Source organism: Schistosoma mansoni, chromosome 7 (assembly GCF_000237925.1).
Source record: "Schistosoma mansoni strain Puerto Rico chromosome 7, complete genome".
In the NCBI taxonomy this organism is placed as follows: Eukaryota; Metazoa; Platyhelminthes; class Trematoda; order Strigeidida; family Schistosomatidae; genus Schistosoma; species Schistosoma mansoni.
In genome coordinates this window covers 4,203,056-4,222,122 of record NC_031501.1, presented here as the reverse complement: position 1 = coordinate 4,222,122, position 19,067 = coordinate 4,203,056, and the positions used below count along the sequence as shown (strand labels likewise).

Sequence of the window (19,067 nt, the reverse complement as noted above, 5' to 3'; positions counted from 1 at the left end):
CAGTCTTGAGTGTTTTTGTAGTTAAATTGCTCAATTAGATAACAAGTGGGATTTGAAATTACCACTACTACTACTACTACTACTACTACTACTGTGGTGTGGTCTACTTATATCTATATAAGTAGTATATGGTGTTGGTCAGACATAGAATGTATTTTGCCAGAAGACCGATGTGCAAAGAACTGAAATGAAGCGCAATCGTTTGGAAAATGCATGAGCAATGAAATTAGAGAAGAAACAGAGAAGATTGAAACAATTGGTTGTTAATTTGCAAATTGACTGTTCATTGTTTGGTTATCAGAATTTACTGAGATAGTCTGTAATTTTTGCTTAAATACATTCGATTGTCCCCAACTAGTGTTTTGTTCACTACAGTAGTAGTAGTTAGTGTTTTGTTCACTACAGTAGTAGTAGTAGTAGTAGTAGTAGTAGTAGTAGTAGTATTACTAGTTATTACACTAAAAACAGTATAGCTCAAAGCCATTCCTCCGACAGCTTTTTTCTAATTCAGTCAGCCAACAACTCAGTAGACAAAGAAAACTCACAGCACAGGACGATGTAAGTATTTATAAAACTTTCGAGGTGCTCCTGACAAACAGCAACTAATAATGCTTTGTTCAGGTCACCGGATTAAGACTTAACGATAATAAATTCACCATTTTAAATATTCGATTTTTAGAATAACCTGGTTAAATGTTTGTGGAATGCGGACGTTTCTCAGAAGTTCTGCACTCCAATTATACGTCAAATAATCAGCAAGGAGCATAAGAGTGATTCAAAACAATTCAATGAAGCTCACTGCAATTTTGAGAGGAATTAATTATCAATTAAATAATTTGCTAATTAAACATTAATTTTAACAAGTCCAACTCATAGGATAAACAGTCTGACTAACAGAATGACGATTTGTTGACAAGAAAATAATTTAAAATTAAACTTGACAGTACTCGAATTGATTAACTGAAACAGATTTGGGTACTTACCTTTGAGACACTGTAAATATGAGTGAGAGTTACGTGTTGTCATTTGAGCGCTCAAACCATAGTAGGTGAGGGAAGGGTTTTATTTATGTATTTATTTATTCATTTGAACACATAAACATTGATACAAAGGAGGACTGAATAGATATGCGCCACACAACTCACTTGATTTGTGTGTGGACTGAGATACTGCCCAGGGTGTCCAAACTGAAGCAGGTGGTTTTCTTAGGGGACCACATCCGGAGCCTTCGACCTAAAAGTCTAATCCACCAGGCAGTGGAGCAAAGTAAGGAGATGTAGTCCCATGGTAGTCGGTGACCAACATTAGGTTCACACGCCTTTTCTTTCCTTAGGATCCTGGAGCTCATGTGTACCATTGGTTTGAGATCGAGGTTTTCCAACTCCCCTAGGTGGATCCTCCATATCTACCAACCCGGTTGAAGCGCCTGACATTCATTTTTGTCCTCTCTCAATTTCGTGGACAACAATAATGCCTCGAGAATGCAGTGAGTAGGACTTTCCTGGTAGTGGCTGTATACGTGTGGTCATGTGAGAGAACTTCGAGAGGGAGAGCTGACTCTCCCCGCCCTCAGCATTACCAGGGCATTTGGGGACGGCTTATTGGGTTAAAGTCGAACACCATAACCACTTATTCATCGCTTTACACTCAACAGTACACGATATACATAATTCAAAACGTAGCCTTAAACCAAAGAATAGCATCGTTAAATCCAATATAAGTATTATTGAACATACCCAAAATAATAATGCGCCATTCATACAGAGCTCACCAAACAGAGCATCCTAAATTTCACACGACACATTAAAACATGTAGACCAAAATAAAGTTTAGATGTTTTTCACCATCGATTGAGAGTTAGGATACTGATAAAAACCAGAGAGCACTGAACAAACAGTTGTTCTAGTAGAGATCTCTTCAGCAGTATGCATAATTTCATTAAAGACAGGAATCATGACCTCCCAGTTTTGTCTCGAGCTGATCACCAAATTAGCCCCCTAGTTAGGTGCTAACCTATCTCTATTTATTTACCCATAAACATGGACAAATAGCTTTAATGTTATATTTTGTATTAGAGACTACATTTAAAATAAATATAGAGAATATTGAAAATTTTGCTAACCCATAGTTTTCTTTGGAAATTGTATGCTGCTCCGAAAAGAAACAACTAGACCATGAAAGTGATGAACAGATAGGCGCCCATACACATAGACGCACTTATGAAAGCATTTATCAAGTGTTTAAAACCTACATACAGTTATTATTACTTACTTTACCGACACGATAATTAGTATTTCTTAAATCAAGCATCCAGATAATTATTCCATCTTCTGAAGGTTTACTGTCCTCTTCACGCGCTAAATAAACCATGTGCCAATCAAGTTCCACCTGTAATTATACAAAAAACAAATAAATAAACTTATGCAAACAATTAGTCAATACTACAACACTCTTCATAAGCACTGGAACCATTTTGGTAGTCTTGTACTCTCTGAATTAGATAATTTCATTGCTGTTTAGGACAATCGCATCTTTATATAGAAGTGAGTTTTCCAATCATTTCACAAGAATGTTCTATTTATTTATTTATCTGAACACATAAAGGGGGTACCAAATACATATGCGTCACACAATAACAATGAGGTTGTGAGGAGATAGAGAATGTAAAGTGCGTATAAGAAAAAGAAGAACAACAACGAACAGAAATTAGTGTATGAGAATGATATGACAATAATAATGAAAGAGGCAGTTCAGTTAGCAAAAGTATAACCAGAAAGAATTCTTCCAATTAAAGAAGTTACGTTCATTTTTTATGAAGAAAGTAAAAGGTTACAGCAGGATCGCCGCTGGATTCTATTCTGAGCCATATCTGACAACGTCACTGTGTTGCACCATCTCTAGGACCAAACTTTAACCAATCCATGATCTTGCGTAACCCTTCATTCATTGTCTGAAGTGACTCCACTCAACATGGATTGGACTCCACTGGTCACGGCTTCTCATTAGAACACCAGCAAATATATCTCGAAGGCAATCACTAGTGAGCACATGATTATGATCAAGATGGGGGTTTGTGGAGATTGTAGTGAATTTAATAGTTGAATAGTTGAGTCTATCTAAGCTAGATCACCAATGAAAACCTGGAAGCGGGATCGTGGATGCACACTGCTGAAGAGTCCCATACTAGGACGAAAAGACCCTCCAGTGCTTCCAGGTTTCCAATGGTGGTCTAGCTTAGATCGACCCATGAATTCAATTATTAAAATTACTACCATATCCACAAATCCCCATTCTGATAATTTAGTTTTGTAAACAAGCACCAGTCGATCAACCAATATCTAAATAGAATACTAACATTATCTTAACATCCACTTCCCTACCAAAAAGTTATATTGAATGAGGAAACTAAACAGATATATAGGAATTAACCAACCTTTCGAAAAATATTTCTCCACTGATAGACCATAGACTGCCATCCATATAAACCGGTTTTCCGAGCATTTTCAATCAATTTGGTTGACTCTTGATTAATCGCTTTTGGTGAATTTGTAGAACATTGATAATCTAATACATCAGTATCCGTTTTTGCATTATTACTATTATTATTAGAATAATAAGGACGTTGGTAAATATTTAAAGCTGAATTATAACGTAAGTGAAATATCCCACTTTGAAGTTCCGCATTAGACGGGGTAATAATACACTTTGATCTATTTTTTTTAAAGAAAGAAAATGAAATGAAAGATACATACACAATATAATTAAGCGAAATAACAAGACACACTGAAAGAAAATAACATTAACAAGTAGTGTACAACATGTGAGTAATGATGGCAACAATAGTAGTAGTGGTAGTAATTTGAACGAAACTGCCATCATCTATAAAATAAATGAAGAAAATGATAAAGTATGACTATATGATGAAACAAATACTCACTTTGATCTGAATACAATGAATACAACAAACCTGGCCTACAATTAATCCTGAAAACTAAACTTTGATACAAAGACTTATTAAGAGAGAATGGATTTCGAGTAATGATTCCTGGAGTTCTAGTTAGATGTGATCAATGGAGTCCAAGCATGTCAAGTGTAAGATAGCGCTTCATTAATGGCAATCAAAGGCGATTGCTTAATATTGCGAACTGATTGAAGTTAGATATGTGGTTTAAAGTTTAAGCACTCGTCGAGAGAGACATAAAAGTTATAGTTTAGATCCTTAGTGGAGCTGTGAATGACCACTGACCAATAGTCCCATACTAAGATGAAACAACTGACGAATGCGTCACAGTTTTAAAAAGCTGCATAATTATGACAGACAAAAGAAACCAATCTGTTACAAATAAATTCACATTGTTCATAACAGAACGACAAAGAAAAGCTCATGAGAAGAGTAACAAACTAATAAGAATATAAAATCTTCAGTCGTGGTAAAAATGAAAGACACATAATGTGTGGAATGCCGACAAATGGGAGCAGAAACGCAGATGTACAGGTTTGTGTACAAGATTTTGAGCCATACTTTGTCTACAAGATAATTGAATCGTTTCAACTGAATATATCGATGTGGGACAGAATGCAAATAAGCAACCCACGAGCTTAAAGCTTAGAGCTTTAATCGATAAATCTTGAATGCAACAGTGAAACCATAATCTATAACATACCTAAATCAGCTATAATAATTTAAGTATGAAAATATCTTCTCACATTCTCTTATTGGGTAATAAACTTGATAGTTTAGCAAAGTTGGGGGAGGTCAAACCAAAACGTGCCATCAGTCCATAAAGTCACTAACTTATTGTCTGAGCCAGGTTGGTAGATACAGACTACTTAGTCGGCGTCCACATGACTACCGTAACCAATGGTAGTAAACTGGGTGACATGGCTCAGAATCGATCACAATGGTATAGGTGTATACACTCTCTGTCTTCCCTTAAACTGCGAGATTAAATTGCTTTATATCTTTCTTTCCACCAAATAATTCTTGCTTCCTGTTCTATACCCTTATGCACTATCCTTTTTTTATACATTACTACCATTGAAGTAACTACTTTTATGAATTCGGTGTTCATCTTGTTGTGCTAATGAGGTGTGGCAACTTGGACCGATCCATATATGTGCCTGGTCCTACGTTGTAGCTAAGTAACTGACTGACTGACTGACCTGCATCCTGGAGTTGACTTTCACTTCAGGAATCGAAACCAGTACCGTGTGCTTCAAACACCACCACATTATCGACTTAGCTACTGATCCCAGATAGCCATTGGCTTGAGTAATCGGGCGGTGTTTAATTCATATATATTGGTTGTTTGGATCTTCAAATGACCGAGTGAACATCAACTCAGGGATGCAGGCACGTCCAGCAGACGAAACCCAAATAGGACGATACGGGCGTCCTGTATTCCACTACTAGCCATTATCCACCTCTGCTGATAATACTTACGACTTAGTGGCAGTATCAAAGTGATCCCCGCAGGATGCCCATATACCAAAAAGAGACTGATCAGTTTCAGCCCTAAACAACCATGGAAAGATTCAAGCAACTAATACAAATGAATGATAATTAAAGCATACTCAAGTCATTCCAGAAACACTATGAAGAAACAGAAAAAATGTTCATTCTGTCAAAGGAACTGTTGTAATTATCCAATAGTAACCTTTTACATACATGATCTTGAAAGATATCCGCGTACCTAATTTTCAAAGATATACACAGACATCACATTATTGCTTGGACCACAGTAATAATCTTTCTATATTGAGATAAATATTAAGCAAAGTTGAACTTTCGGAAGGGTCCAATCTGAAGTTACTGTTATTCTTGTATTCCCTTATTTGTAAGTTTTTGTTTGACACAAAAGCTATTGTTGTGTGCTACACCTTCCCCATGTTATTTTTAATTCATTACGGAACTATCACTCAGTCCTCTTCCAGACTTATAGCATAGCTGTGCCCATATTTTAATTCCCTAGTAATGTTGATGTGTTGTAAGAATTTTACGATACATTATTGTATGAGTGACTTATAAATTCGAACTGTATAATTAGAAGTTACCTGCTTACCGTGTTGTGTTCTATTCTGACTATTTGGCAAGCGAGGATGAGAAACTGCATTCTGGACCGATAGTCACTTAATGTTATTACCGGCTATGATCTCACTATCATTGTGTCATTGGTTAGCCGAAAATAATTGATACTAGATAGACAGTCTGGGTGAATGAATCAATATTCGAACTAGATCAATACAATTGCTTTCCTCTCTTGTGCTACCATCACATGGACACCAGAAGTAACTAGACAAAAAGCTGTTTATTTATACCGTCATATCATAGTGATATTGAAACAATATTGTAAGATAGGGAATAAAACCTACCCTTTAAGAAGTGGTTCAACAGACAGAGAAGTCTGACCCAGTTCACCACGAGCTTGACGCCATTCCAACGATCCAGTTTGACGACCCGGAAGTTGATCATTACACTTTGAAGGATGAAGGAAACTCACCAATTCATCAATAATTGAATCCCAACAGTATGGTTTTTGGTCAATATCGGCCGGATTGTTGTTAAGTGACCAGTTTTTGACAGCACCAGTGTGAATGTCCGCTAATTTATACGCCAATACGGATTCCCTAATCATATTTCGACGGGATTGAACCTGTCCAAGAAATGGGCAAAAATGTACGATGTATGGGGACTATGCAGTCCAGTTTCATACCGAACGTGTATGTTGACAAAATGTATATATATATATATATATATATATATATATAGACTAGATCATAAAATAACATCAACCAAAGATCTAGACTAAACAATTAATTATTACGGTTTCATTTCTCAACATTTCTTAAGATTAAACAACGGAAAGATAGATTTCATAGCAAAGAAATTAAAGACCAGTTACCATCCACTACCATATTTATGCTACGTTATGCAGTGTTCCAGTTCAATGCTGATACACATGCTTCTTATAAGCGAACCCAACTAGCCATTCGAGTGAGAAAACCGAGAGCGAGAAAGGAGCTTCATTGACCAAACCTAATTGAGAGATATTTCTACACCCACTTATATACATACCCCCTAGAAATTTAAGTCAAGTATCCAACTAATGACAAGTGTAAACTTTATTAGGAAAGGAAGCCATATCATGATCAATAGTGTGCGCTTATCGTTTGGATGATATCTGATTGGCTCATTGTATCAGTTTATACACGAATTGTTTTAATGTTATATTCTCGAGATCTTAGTACGCAATTACGATTCGCTCGGTCAACCTGAGTCAGATTTAAAAGTACCGACCGCTTATAGCCATAAGATTAGAAACAAAAGAGTTCATTAGGAGAAATCCACCTCAATAGATTAGTTGTAGGTCACTAATCGATACAAGATGCGAAATCTATCGGTTTAACTTTACAAAATTATTAACAATTAATTTATCAGGTACGGATTAGTGTACTTGGCTTCGAATTACACTCAAAGTATGATAGCTAGTTATCCTATCTGATTGCCGAAATCGACGTAAGTAAAGCGGCGTTCGAACCCAAAACTTAGTAGAACCCCTTAACCACTGAGTCGCTCCTCCATTATTACTAATTCGATGTAATTCATGTAAGCAACAAAGTGAGAAATATCCGAAAACCTTACCAATAATAAGAATAATAACTTAACTCAGTGACCAAGTATTATTCCTATTGGATAGATGTAAATTATAAACATGATGAGCGAGAATTAAGCGTAATAGTCAGTTCTTAATTCATTGGAAAGCAAGTAACCTACAAAGTTGATATCCTCCAATAGTTCGTGACATCTACTCACGCTACTTTTCTGTTGTGCACCTTATTTTAATAAATGGGAAGCCAATTCTTCTTTGATATCAGTTTACTAGGAAATTCGAGTACATTAATCGTCAGTCTGCAGAGTATATATCAGTCAGTCATATCACAGTACTGATCAGCCATCTCTATTCATTCATTTTAACAATTACAGACCTTGATCATCATTCATCATTAACCCTAACACATAACAATACTACGAACAGCTGTTTAAACCAAAATGAGCATGGTGCATGGTGATATGAAAAAAAGCAGAACTGTATACTATAATCTGATTCATCCAGAAAAAGGTTATTGCTTTCTAAGTTTTGAGACTTTTTACAGTTGTTCTTTTTTGCTCTCTCAGTTATGATTGGTTTAGTAATATAAAATAGTTTAACCTGGGTTCTTTTTAATGTAGCTACAGATCCAACGACTGAAACCGTTCACTCAATTAGTATTATCTTAATTCCTTTATTATTTCATAGTTTGCAACAGGAACTAACTTTAACTAATTTTTGTATTGTTTGTTTGAATCTTTCCATTGACGTCTAGGACTGTAATTGATCAGATACACCCAGCTGACGAGTCCTAAACACGACGAAACGCGCGTCTTAGATTCTACTGCTAGACACCATCTCTGTTTATAATGCTTAGGAATTAATTTTGCGTAGACAACCATTGAAAAATAGAAAGCACTAACAATTGTTTCATTCTAGCATAAGAATCCTCAGTAGTATGTACTCACAATTCCAGAGAGAGTCGAGTTTAGAACGTTTAGTTTACGCGATGACTCCTTGATCTTTGGACTACAGCTGATATACCCTCGTTTTTCTTGTCTTCCAGAATAAGGAATTTACAAATACACTTTAAAAATCTTCACACAGCCGAAACCAATTACTTCCCACATGACAATCGACTTTCCAATCGAATTGATCGTGAACCAGTAGAACGTTTTACATCAACGTGTAGTTCAACATGTGTTCAAAAGACAGTTGGATCAACTAAGAGAGTTACATTTGAAGGGCTAGTACAGATCATCCAACCTCCAGTTCATTCTAAATGTAAATTCAAATATGAAATACTTAACGATATATCTATTGAGATTGTTGAAAATATATAAATTTAGTTGATAGGGAAAAAAGATATATATGATAATAAAACAATTTACTTCTGAAAACTTTTGTGTATAACGCCATGTCACATCTTGGATATCCACAGCTACTGATTTGGTAGTATTATCCAATTTCTGATATAATGATCGAGGTGGTACTGTGTAAGCCATAATATAATTAATTTTTTTATTCCATCCAGATTCATACAATAAAGGTTTGTCCAATTGTACTTCACATGGATCACAGTGAACCCAAATTTTTTTATCACTATGTTTATCCTTTAACCAGCTATATAGAGGTAAATTATTTTTTAGAAAAATGAGAAAATGCTACATAAATGACGTTAAAGTAATGTTGTATTTTAATGCAGTCACCCCATTACTTCAATTCCAGGAATTCTGTAAGTATAACATTAAATGGAGTAGTGATTTAGTCATGATGAAGTGGATTAATGATTGAATGACTTAACTTGTAACCAGTAAGTTGTAGTTTTGATCAACACTGTAGCAACAACAGTCCTTTAACTGAGCAATTATGTAGTATCACTAACCCTCACATGAATAATGCCCCTCAAAGCTGAGTACCTACTGTGATACTTGATGGATGAATTACAGTACTTCATTTGGTAATCAATACATCTAACAAATAGATCATATTATGGAATATACTATCATAGAGTTGAAAATATAACATTATTATTATTTAAACACATAAATATTGGTACAAGGAAGCACCAGATACATATGCGCCACACAAATCTCATTTGATTTGTGTGAGGGATGTGATAGTGCCCAAGTGCCCATACCGAAGCAGGTGGTTTTCTTAGGGAGCCACACCCGGAGCCTTTGACCTAAAGATCTGATCCACAAGGTAGTGAAGCATCTTAAGGAGATGCAGTCCCATGGTAACCGGTGACCAACGATTGATTCATACTCCATTTGTTCCCTCAGGATACTGGAACCCATGTGTACCATTGGTTTGGAATTAGGGTTTACCAACTCCCCTAGGTGGACTTTCCGTGTCCACCAACCCGGTTAAAGCGCCAGACATTCGCTTTTCGTCCTGTCAATTTCGTAAACAACAGTAATGCCACGAGAAGGCAGTGAGCAGGACTTCCCTGGCAGAGGCTATATACGCGTGGCCATGTGAGAGCATTTGGAAAGGGAGAGCGGACTCTCCCCACTCTCGGCCGTACCAGGGCATTTGGGGGTTGAAAATATAACTAAGTATATATTATTATAAATCAGTACAAACGCGAGAATAAGATTAAACGATTACTTCCCAACATTAGTATCACTTAATTGATATATATATTTTTTAATGAAATAGGAATAGATTAACTTAATAATGTAGTCAATATATAAAGCAATAATACTCATAAATGAACTTTTCACACATCCCAAATCATTACTCAGTAATCTGCACAAACGTTTACTACTCTAAACTATTAAGCGATCTCATGTATCCTATAGTTTACATTACGAGTTGATCTTACTTAGACAACCATTTAGAAGTAAGCACTTTACAGGTGTTTCGTCCTAGCACGGGGCTCATCAGCAGTGAGCATCCATAACCCCACTAAGGATTGAAGGCAGGATTTTCAAAACTTAGGGATGAGCGTTCAACATTTAGACGAATGAGCCAGAATCCAATGGTTTGCATCAAATCGCGACATCCTCCAATTATCTTCCAATACTATCATCGGTGGGTAATTGTTTCACACCTGACGTACTCAGGCTCCACTAGTAATGGCTTCCCACTAGAACTCCAGGAATTACCACTCGAAATTAGTCACTAATGCACATTTAATTAATGCTAACGAATATTATCTTTTAAATAAGGATAAACTAAAAATATTTTATACGCTATGACATGACCGAAATATTTAAATAGCACAGAAACAGACGACTTTGGAAATCCCTGTAATTTTTCTCAGAAAAACTTAGACATACGAATCTATATTCTAAACTGTTTTAACCCCCTAAGAAATTGTCATAATTACCAATTAAATGATAATAATGATCAAAACATACACTTCACACCAAACATGATCTGTCCAATCCATAACAAGTCGACATGCATCAAACCAAGGTTGATTAGTGTGACGTTCAGCAGAAACAAGAAACAATGTAAAACAATTTGCCCATTCACCACATCGTCCTAGACGAGTTTCAAGTAATTTTCTAGGATTGTTATAACGAGGAAAACGATATGATGGATGGGTTCTATTTGTTTTACACTGATAAATCTCTACTACGTTTACACCACCGTCATTCATTTCATCCAGTCGAGGCTGATCATTTGAGCATGCGACCATTTTGCCCTGAAATTAAATTAATGAAAATTTTACAAAGTGTAAAACAATTTAAGGTAAAAGTGAGGTGTGTGCTACTTGTACGGACAGATATAAATAGTGTGTATCAAGAAGCAGAAGTAGAAGTTTTACGAACAGAAGAGGAAAATGAAGAGAACGGAAAACAGAAAACAACCGAACTCATAACATGAATGGAAGAACAATGGAGTTGATGAGGAAAAACTCAAAGTGGCCTGTTTGAATATCTGGGCTACTAATTTCAGCCACCTAGACATTTCAACAAGTTACCTGTCTTTTGTTTGATTCAACACATTATTATGTCTATTAATCGCGTTTATGAAAAGTTTATAATCTTTCTCTGTGAAAGTTACAAAAAAGTACAATAATCAGACAGATCGTGGTGGCTAGCAATTTGCATCGAAAGGAATGAATATTATTGAGATAACGACTCCAGAACTGCTAACATCTAACTGGAGATCAATCAACATTTATCGTCAGAATCGATAAAGAAATAAAAAAGTAAACTTGCTGGACTAGGTACAAACTACCTGGTTGGGGTTCACGTGATTATCATAACCGATGGTTAGAGACTGAATGAAATGGCTCAAAATCGTTTGCAATATCTAACATATAACATTCAACAATGATTTTCAGTCTTGAAACAAACCTGACTTCCCTTGAAATCATTATAGGGTAAGACTGACTAATCAGATTTATTGTTTTCCATTGACTGTTTTTATTTATTCAAACCGAAAACAATTGACCATTTATGAATATAAGGTGAAAATGTTGTTAACAAACGTTTATTCGAAAATTACAAGCAGAAAACTTACACCACATGTTTTACATACAAAGTCATCAGCCCATTTAAAGAATTCACTCTTAAACCAAATTAATAACTCTCGAAGAAAATCTCTGGGTTCCACATTATCTACAGAACAACTATTATTTTGAGAGGCGGATAAAAGAAGCTGTTCAGTGGGAATCAGTTCACGCGCCCGAGTCTAGTGAATAAATAGAAAAAAAAAGAAGAAAATGCATTAGCCTTTGTGTTTGCATATTGTGAATCGCATGACAGTACCGCTAGAAAACATTAGTTAAGCAAATGCCAAGGTGCTTCTACTGACTGATGGTTGATACCGATTAAACCAGTTGAAGATTGTAACAGTGAATAGATATTTAAATGAAATTGACCATTCTGTAATCCAATTGCTCCTTACCCTAAACATTTGAAATAAGATTGAACTGAGGTTGAAAGTAGAGAAACTACGTAAGGATGGTGAATCTGTTGATAAGCTTTGAATTTTCACCGTACTATCAACTACCATCAGACAGGATGGGCGATACTCACTGGTACGAGATTAAGTTAGAAGATTGAGGCAGGCTAAATGATAAAATCATAGACTGCTTGGGCCACGTGATAGATGCAGACTACCTGGTTGTAGTTCGCATGATAACTGCTATCAGTGGTTGGAGATGCTGGATGTCATGGTTCAAGGTCGGTTGCAACGGCGTATATATAGTCACTCATTTGCATTCTTTAGATCATAAGTTTTAACATAATTTATTATTCTAATCCATTCCTTCTATTTAAATCATATTCTTTATGCTTAATTTATAGAGCCAATGACTCTACAACTGCCTTGACACATTCGCTATACATTTCATTAATTTCATTTCCTTATGTTGGTGTGACAGAGTAACATGGGTTGATTTACACTAATGACATGTTCTAGGTTGTTTATGACTAATTGATAGGCTGATGATTCTTGTATCAATTCCTTGATAGGTCTAACCATTTTAAAATTACAGTTTAATGCCAGTGATCTGAACAAACAAGCAAAAGAGAAATTCTTTGCGAACGACTGATTAAATGAATTCAAAATTTGAACATCTACCTACTGAATTAACCAAACAAGTATATTATGTACAAACACTTTATGAACTGCTTACCTGTAATTCTAAATCCATATAGTTTACAACAAAAGAACGATACTCAAGCAATCGATTGACAAAACTTAATTCAGAACTTCTCAGTTCGAGACTGTCTTGATTTACTTTCACAGAACTAACCGGCTAAAATTAAATTAAAGAATTGCAAATCTGTGGTAAGTGAGTAAATAATGTAATTATAACGAAACATATTGACGATTTCTTGAAAATAATGATCTAAGATGTTACGAATACTTTGTCAGCCAACAGCAATATCTTAACAGAAATAAACCAGTCAAGTAAACTGATGAAACTCATTGCTAGTTAACATAAATAATACATCATTCCTATTTGTCGTGTAACTTAGTTACCTAATATATATGTCCATATGCTTGGCTTTCTTACACCCACCCTGTTTGTATGAGCAGTAATGATACTACTATCCGACTGCCAAAACAGAATTGGGTTGGGTAAGATTCAAAACTGTGACCCACTGGTTGACAACTGGGTACTTTAAACATTAAACCACCGAACTACACGACAAAAGTGAAATTTTAATTTTATCAAGTGATCACTACGTGCTTAGATCCTTCCGATTTTTTACAAAGCATTCTAGTACTGAATGCTATAAGTAGTATCCTATATTGTATTTCATTCAGCAATAGACGTTTGTGGTGCATTCTACTAATTCATTTTTTTATTTCAAGGAAACACTAACATAAAACAAACATTCAGATAAATTTCATATAAAGCTAACTAGAAATCATTAAAAACGTGACCTTCAAAGCTCGTGTGGTTATAACTAATGAAGTATGTTCATAGTCTAAATTTATTCATACAAACTGTACACCTATTACATGCCTTAACTACTAACTGATTATTTAATTAAACAGAACAATATAGGTTTTTGTTCACAAAACCTGATATTTTATTATTTTTCACCAAAATGTTACCAAATACTGGTACTGATCGATATCGATTAATACATGAAATCCCCTTGAACTATTTGATACTAGCAGTAGTAAAGAGAATATACCCTTTCTGTCGAGATAGTGTCACATGTTCAAATGTACATACCCCCTTCAAAAGAACTTTTAACCTTCATGTGACGGGCATTTCCACAGAAGGAATGATAAAAGTGGGTATTTCCAGCCTAAGTAACGTTAGTAAACACGAAGAAATTGCCTATGGGAGCTATAAAACCATTATTTCTAAAGAAATGTCACATGTGGGATCCAGGATCTGGGACCGACTAATGTGGTATAGCATACTTTGACCAACGCTTGACCCTGGTCATTTATTTCGGCAATTAGATTGTTATCCCAAAGATTTGGGAGTTAGTTCATTAAGGAAACTATCTGATAAGTCTTCGGCTCCTAAGTAGCATTATGCCCTTTATAGTAATCATGACAAGTCAAAATTAAAAAATAAAAATGATCTGCCTTATAAGTAATTGCTGGTAAGCTAGAAGCATATCACTATTTTATAAGCAAGCTAATTTTGTATTAACGCATTTTTGTTGAATCTCAGAAGCTCGTATCTATTAGAGTTTCCTCATGTTTAAACAGACTTCAGTCGTTAAATGGCTTTTCTATGAAAATTGATGTAACTAATAGAAACAATCATGCAAACTGTTTAAATATGGGACGTTCAATGTAAGAATTTCGGCCCATAGTAGCTTTGGTTAAGACTCCATAAGGTTTTAGCACTGATGTTTGCAGTATCCTAGAAGTATCGTAAACTTGATAAGCAAGTCTTTTTTGTGTTCGTCCAGGGACTCAATACCACTGTTGGTCAGTCATGATAGTGACAGTACCATAGAAATACAAAGTAGCGCTAATCGACTGTATTCTCGCTAACAGATGTTTACAAGCTGCTATGTTAACACCAGTAAGTTTGTTAGATTGTTGACTGAATAAAACGGTGTGTATATCATAAGTTTGTAATTAAATTGGGCCACATCTTCCTACGAGAAACTGGACTAAACAATGTCTCATTACTTAAAAAGTTTACATTGACGTTTTCCACATATTATCAGAATGGAGATTTGTGGAAATTGTGGTGATTTTTAATAGTTGAATTCATGAGTCGATCTGAGCTAGACCACGATGGAAAACTTGGAAGCATTGGAGAGCCATTTCGTCCTAGTAAGGGACTTTTCAGCAGTGAGAATGCACGATTTCACATGCGGGACTCGGACCACAATGGCCACACATTCAGTGTAAAAACTTGAAATAACCGTAATATGACTCATAACTGGTGAACAAATAGTTGTATAAACCAACTAACATAACATATGCTGTTTTATCTTAATAAATAATCAAAACATACCAAACAAGATCTTAACTGAATAAATAGCTCCTTCAGACGACCGACATCAAAAGTAGCTGGTAAGACAAAAGCATTGTCAGCCTCCTTAAAAAAGAAAAAATGTGAAGATGAACGAACCGAATCAACATTATATATATATATATATATATATATATATATATATATATAACCGTAAGGTCCCTAAAGTGTGTAAATGACTTAGTTCAGTCACTATTGACACTAAAGAATATTTAAATATCTACGACATACTAAACACGACAGTATAAATTTTCGCGTTAGAATCAGATCTAATCAACATTGTATGATAAAAAAAGGTAGAAACAACTGTACATGATTGTTGTATCCCGAAGAGAATTACGAATGGTAACTTTTGAGGACTATTTATTGGCCAATATGATATGTATATTTCTTATTGTAGTTAACCTAATCATATTCGTTTCCTCTTATCACTAACTTTATTTTGACCTTTGAACTATTATTATACGATCCTTGAGTTATCATCAGTTTATTGATTACTATTCACAGCCACATTCGGCTAAATATTGTACGAATGTTATTATCTATTTTATGGGTCGATATGGTCTGTTTGGTTGGTATATAAACTCAGTATGTTTGAAATACAATGATTCATACCACTGAGGCTGTTATTGGTGTTTTGGACTCAACTGGCTGGGCTAGGCAGAAGCAGGACCAGTTAGCACTCTAGACTGCTCGTACGGTTTCGTGTGTCACTGTTCCAGTCGATAATTCGCTGCCCCCTAATTGGTGGTCTCATCAAGTCACACATCAACTAGGCATCCACTCGGCCACAAGATATAACAATGATATCAAAGAAAGTTCACTAGTATGGCTTAAAATTCCTAATAGCAGTAAAAGGATACTGAAAAAACCGCAACTCATGCAATCACGTCCGACATTCATGATTTAGTAGTTAGATAGGAAAAACCTGAATGTAACTAGGCCAAGACACGGCATCATATCAATAAATAATAAGTACTGCTGTATACTGCACAGAAATGTGCAAACGTTCACTTTAAAAGTGGTCAACTGAGTTGCATAAACTGTTGATTAGAGACCATACGTAATACAACTGGAAATTAGCCAGAATAAACGACATGAATTCCCTTTTTATCTTCATATTCAGAACGTCTTATGATCTTCATTTATTTCCCTCACAAGACTTATAATCTTCCGCCCACTGTGAAGACATCTTACTTTTCTTAGTTTTATTGTCTTGAGGTTCCAGGTTAGTATTTAAAACTTACAGTATAGAAGTTGAACCTTACAACTACACAAAATCCTAGCTCATGATAATAAACTTAGGTTGCAGGAACTAGAGTTATAATAAGTGATTATCTGGGTAAGAAACAGTTTGGCTTATTTCATAATCGCCAAACAATACAGAGCATTGAACCACATAAAATGTAGACTTCATATAATTAAACACGTCTTTATGGCTCCCACTATCTCACCAAGAAAAATTACTTAGACGGATATATTCCCAAATGTAACAACCACAACAAAATGCCACTAGGCAGAGCGTTACCACCCGAATAAAATGAGCTTGTGTGATTTTTAGTCCTCCGTTGATTTGACTCTTACTTGATTGTATGGTGGTGCTAATGAAATATACGGGCCACCAACCCTATTATATAATTTGCGACAATCTGCGTTAGAGAATAATGGAATGAATCAAATACGAAGGGGGATTTTGGATGTTTCATATACTTATGACCCCAGACAGACGATAAGAGAAACTAGGGGGGAAGCAGACCGGAGAAGCCAAACGTGCCAACTTTCTATGATAAAGCGTGACACCATAGGAGCCAGACAAAAATAAGCTTAAGACATGTGATGAATAGGGTAAGAGATGAACACATGCTCATATAAAAACGGTCGAAGTCATGAGCGAAAAACTGAAAAGATCAAAATGTGGCCAAAAAAAAATAAATTAGTTGGTTTATCCGAAAGCTAGAATAACCCATGTGAACTTGATATGGTACTAGACACTACAGTTTAATAATAAACAATTTCAATATGTTTGATGTATATTACTTAGGTTCTCTTATTTATTTAAGCACATAAACATTGATATAAGAGGGCACCAAAATAGATATGAGTCACACAATTCACTTGATTTGTGTGTGGGCTGAGATACTGCCAAGGTGCCCAAACCGAAGCAGATGGTTTTCTTAGGGGACCACATCCGGAGCCTTCAACTTAAAGGTCTAATCCATAAGGCAGCGGAGCAAGGCAAGGAGATGCAGTCCCATGGTAATCGGTGACCAACATTAGGTTCGCACGCCCTTCTTTCCTTAGGATCCTGGAGCCCATGTGTACCATTGGTTTGAGATCAAGGTTTACCAACTCCGCTAAGTAGATCTTCCATATCCACCAATCCGGTTAAAGCGCTGGATATTCTCTTTTTGATCTCTCTCTCAACCTCGTAAACAACAATAATGCCTCGAGAATGCAGTGGGTAGGACTTTCCTGGCAGTGGCTGTATGCGTGCGGCCATGTGAGGATGGAAAGAAATACCAAATACGCAGCTATTTACTCATAGATCCAAAAGAAAGGGCGATACTATCCAGACCAACGAAACAAAAACTGAAACACACCTGGAAGCCTGCAGAAAACAGGAAGTCCATACATCCAGGAACAACTAGGAGTGTTTCCATGAAATCAGAGCTATCCAAACTAATGTGGCGAAACTTATCTTCTTGAGGATGACTTAGAATTCTGTCGCAAATCTTGTGCAAACACCCATATGCACGCAATCTTTCGAAATGATTTTTATTGAGTTTCAACTGTATTATAGAGTTATCCAGAGAGAACTCATTCAAAATGTGTCGTAACCGACCAACATTGCTACCTTAACTCAGGTTATCAAATAATTTGGTCTAACCAACGATTGTTTCAATGCACTTTTCATCATGATACAGTTTGAAGGTTGGCAGAGCTGAAATCCCTTCTTTCCGGGAAAGTTCCAAGCAACGTTCCGTATTCACTTTTACAAAGACAAAATTTCTCTGTTGAAACTCAATTGAGAGAGCCTCAAACTGCGGGGCGATACGACAACAAGGTCCACACCAGTCAGCATAGAAGTCAACTACCAAGATTTTTTCTGATTCAGAGCATTTTCTCAAGGTCTTCTCGAACTCAAAAGTATCCTCAACGACACGCATTAACCGACCTTGAATTCAAATTCGAAGTAAGGTAACTAGTCCTTTAAAGCAATTCTCAGTTGCTAGAGCTTAGGACATGTGACCTACATCAATCATCGCTATTCGTAGTATCATAGAGATTTATTAGTTTCTTCAACTTATTGACGAGAATACTGATGCAACGACCACTTAAATCAAAACTCAATTTGAGGATTAAAACTTTGGTCGCAACATTTTATTTAGGCTGTTGAAACTTTTGGTAATGTCCTCTCAGGTGATCACTCGTCGATGGAAGGGATAGGCGGGACATGTTTTCACTAAATTCATTTGTCAGCGTGCGTAATGCATATATATATTAATAAATCCTGAATCTGTTGAAATTCAACCTCCTATCCAGCATAA

General features: G+C 35.8%; 1 protein-coding gene across 1 annotated transcript in view; it reads right to left on the bottom strand.

The window, feature by feature from the left end:
• Smp_033350 (putative peptide n-glycanase (pngase)) overlaps positions 1–18,686 on the bottom strand; it is a gene marked incomplete at its 5' end in the record, with an annotated part of 23,616 nt that extends 4,930 nt beyond the window's left edge. The window contains 10 exons of the mRNA XM_018798655.1: positions 2,256–2,388; positions 3,434–3,710; positions 6,373–6,653; positions 8,981–9,212; positions 10,967–11,247; positions 12,072–12,242; positions 13,192–13,314; positions 15,502–15,585; positions 18,120–18,373; positions 18,407–18,686. Coding sequence (XP_018653575.1) covers positions 2,256–2,388; positions 3,434–3,710; positions 6,373–6,653; positions 8,981–9,212; positions 10,967–11,247; positions 12,072–12,242; positions 13,192–13,314; positions 15,502–15,585; positions 18,120–18,373; positions 18,407–18,686 — 2,116 coding nt within the window. The remainder of the gene's footprint in view (positions 1–2,255; positions 2,389–3,433; positions 3,711–6,372; positions 6,654–8,980; positions 9,213–10,966; positions 11,248–12,071; positions 12,243–13,191; positions 13,315–15,501; positions 15,586–18,119; positions 18,374–18,406) is intronic.
• Positions 18,687–19,067: the final 381 nt, after the last annotated feature.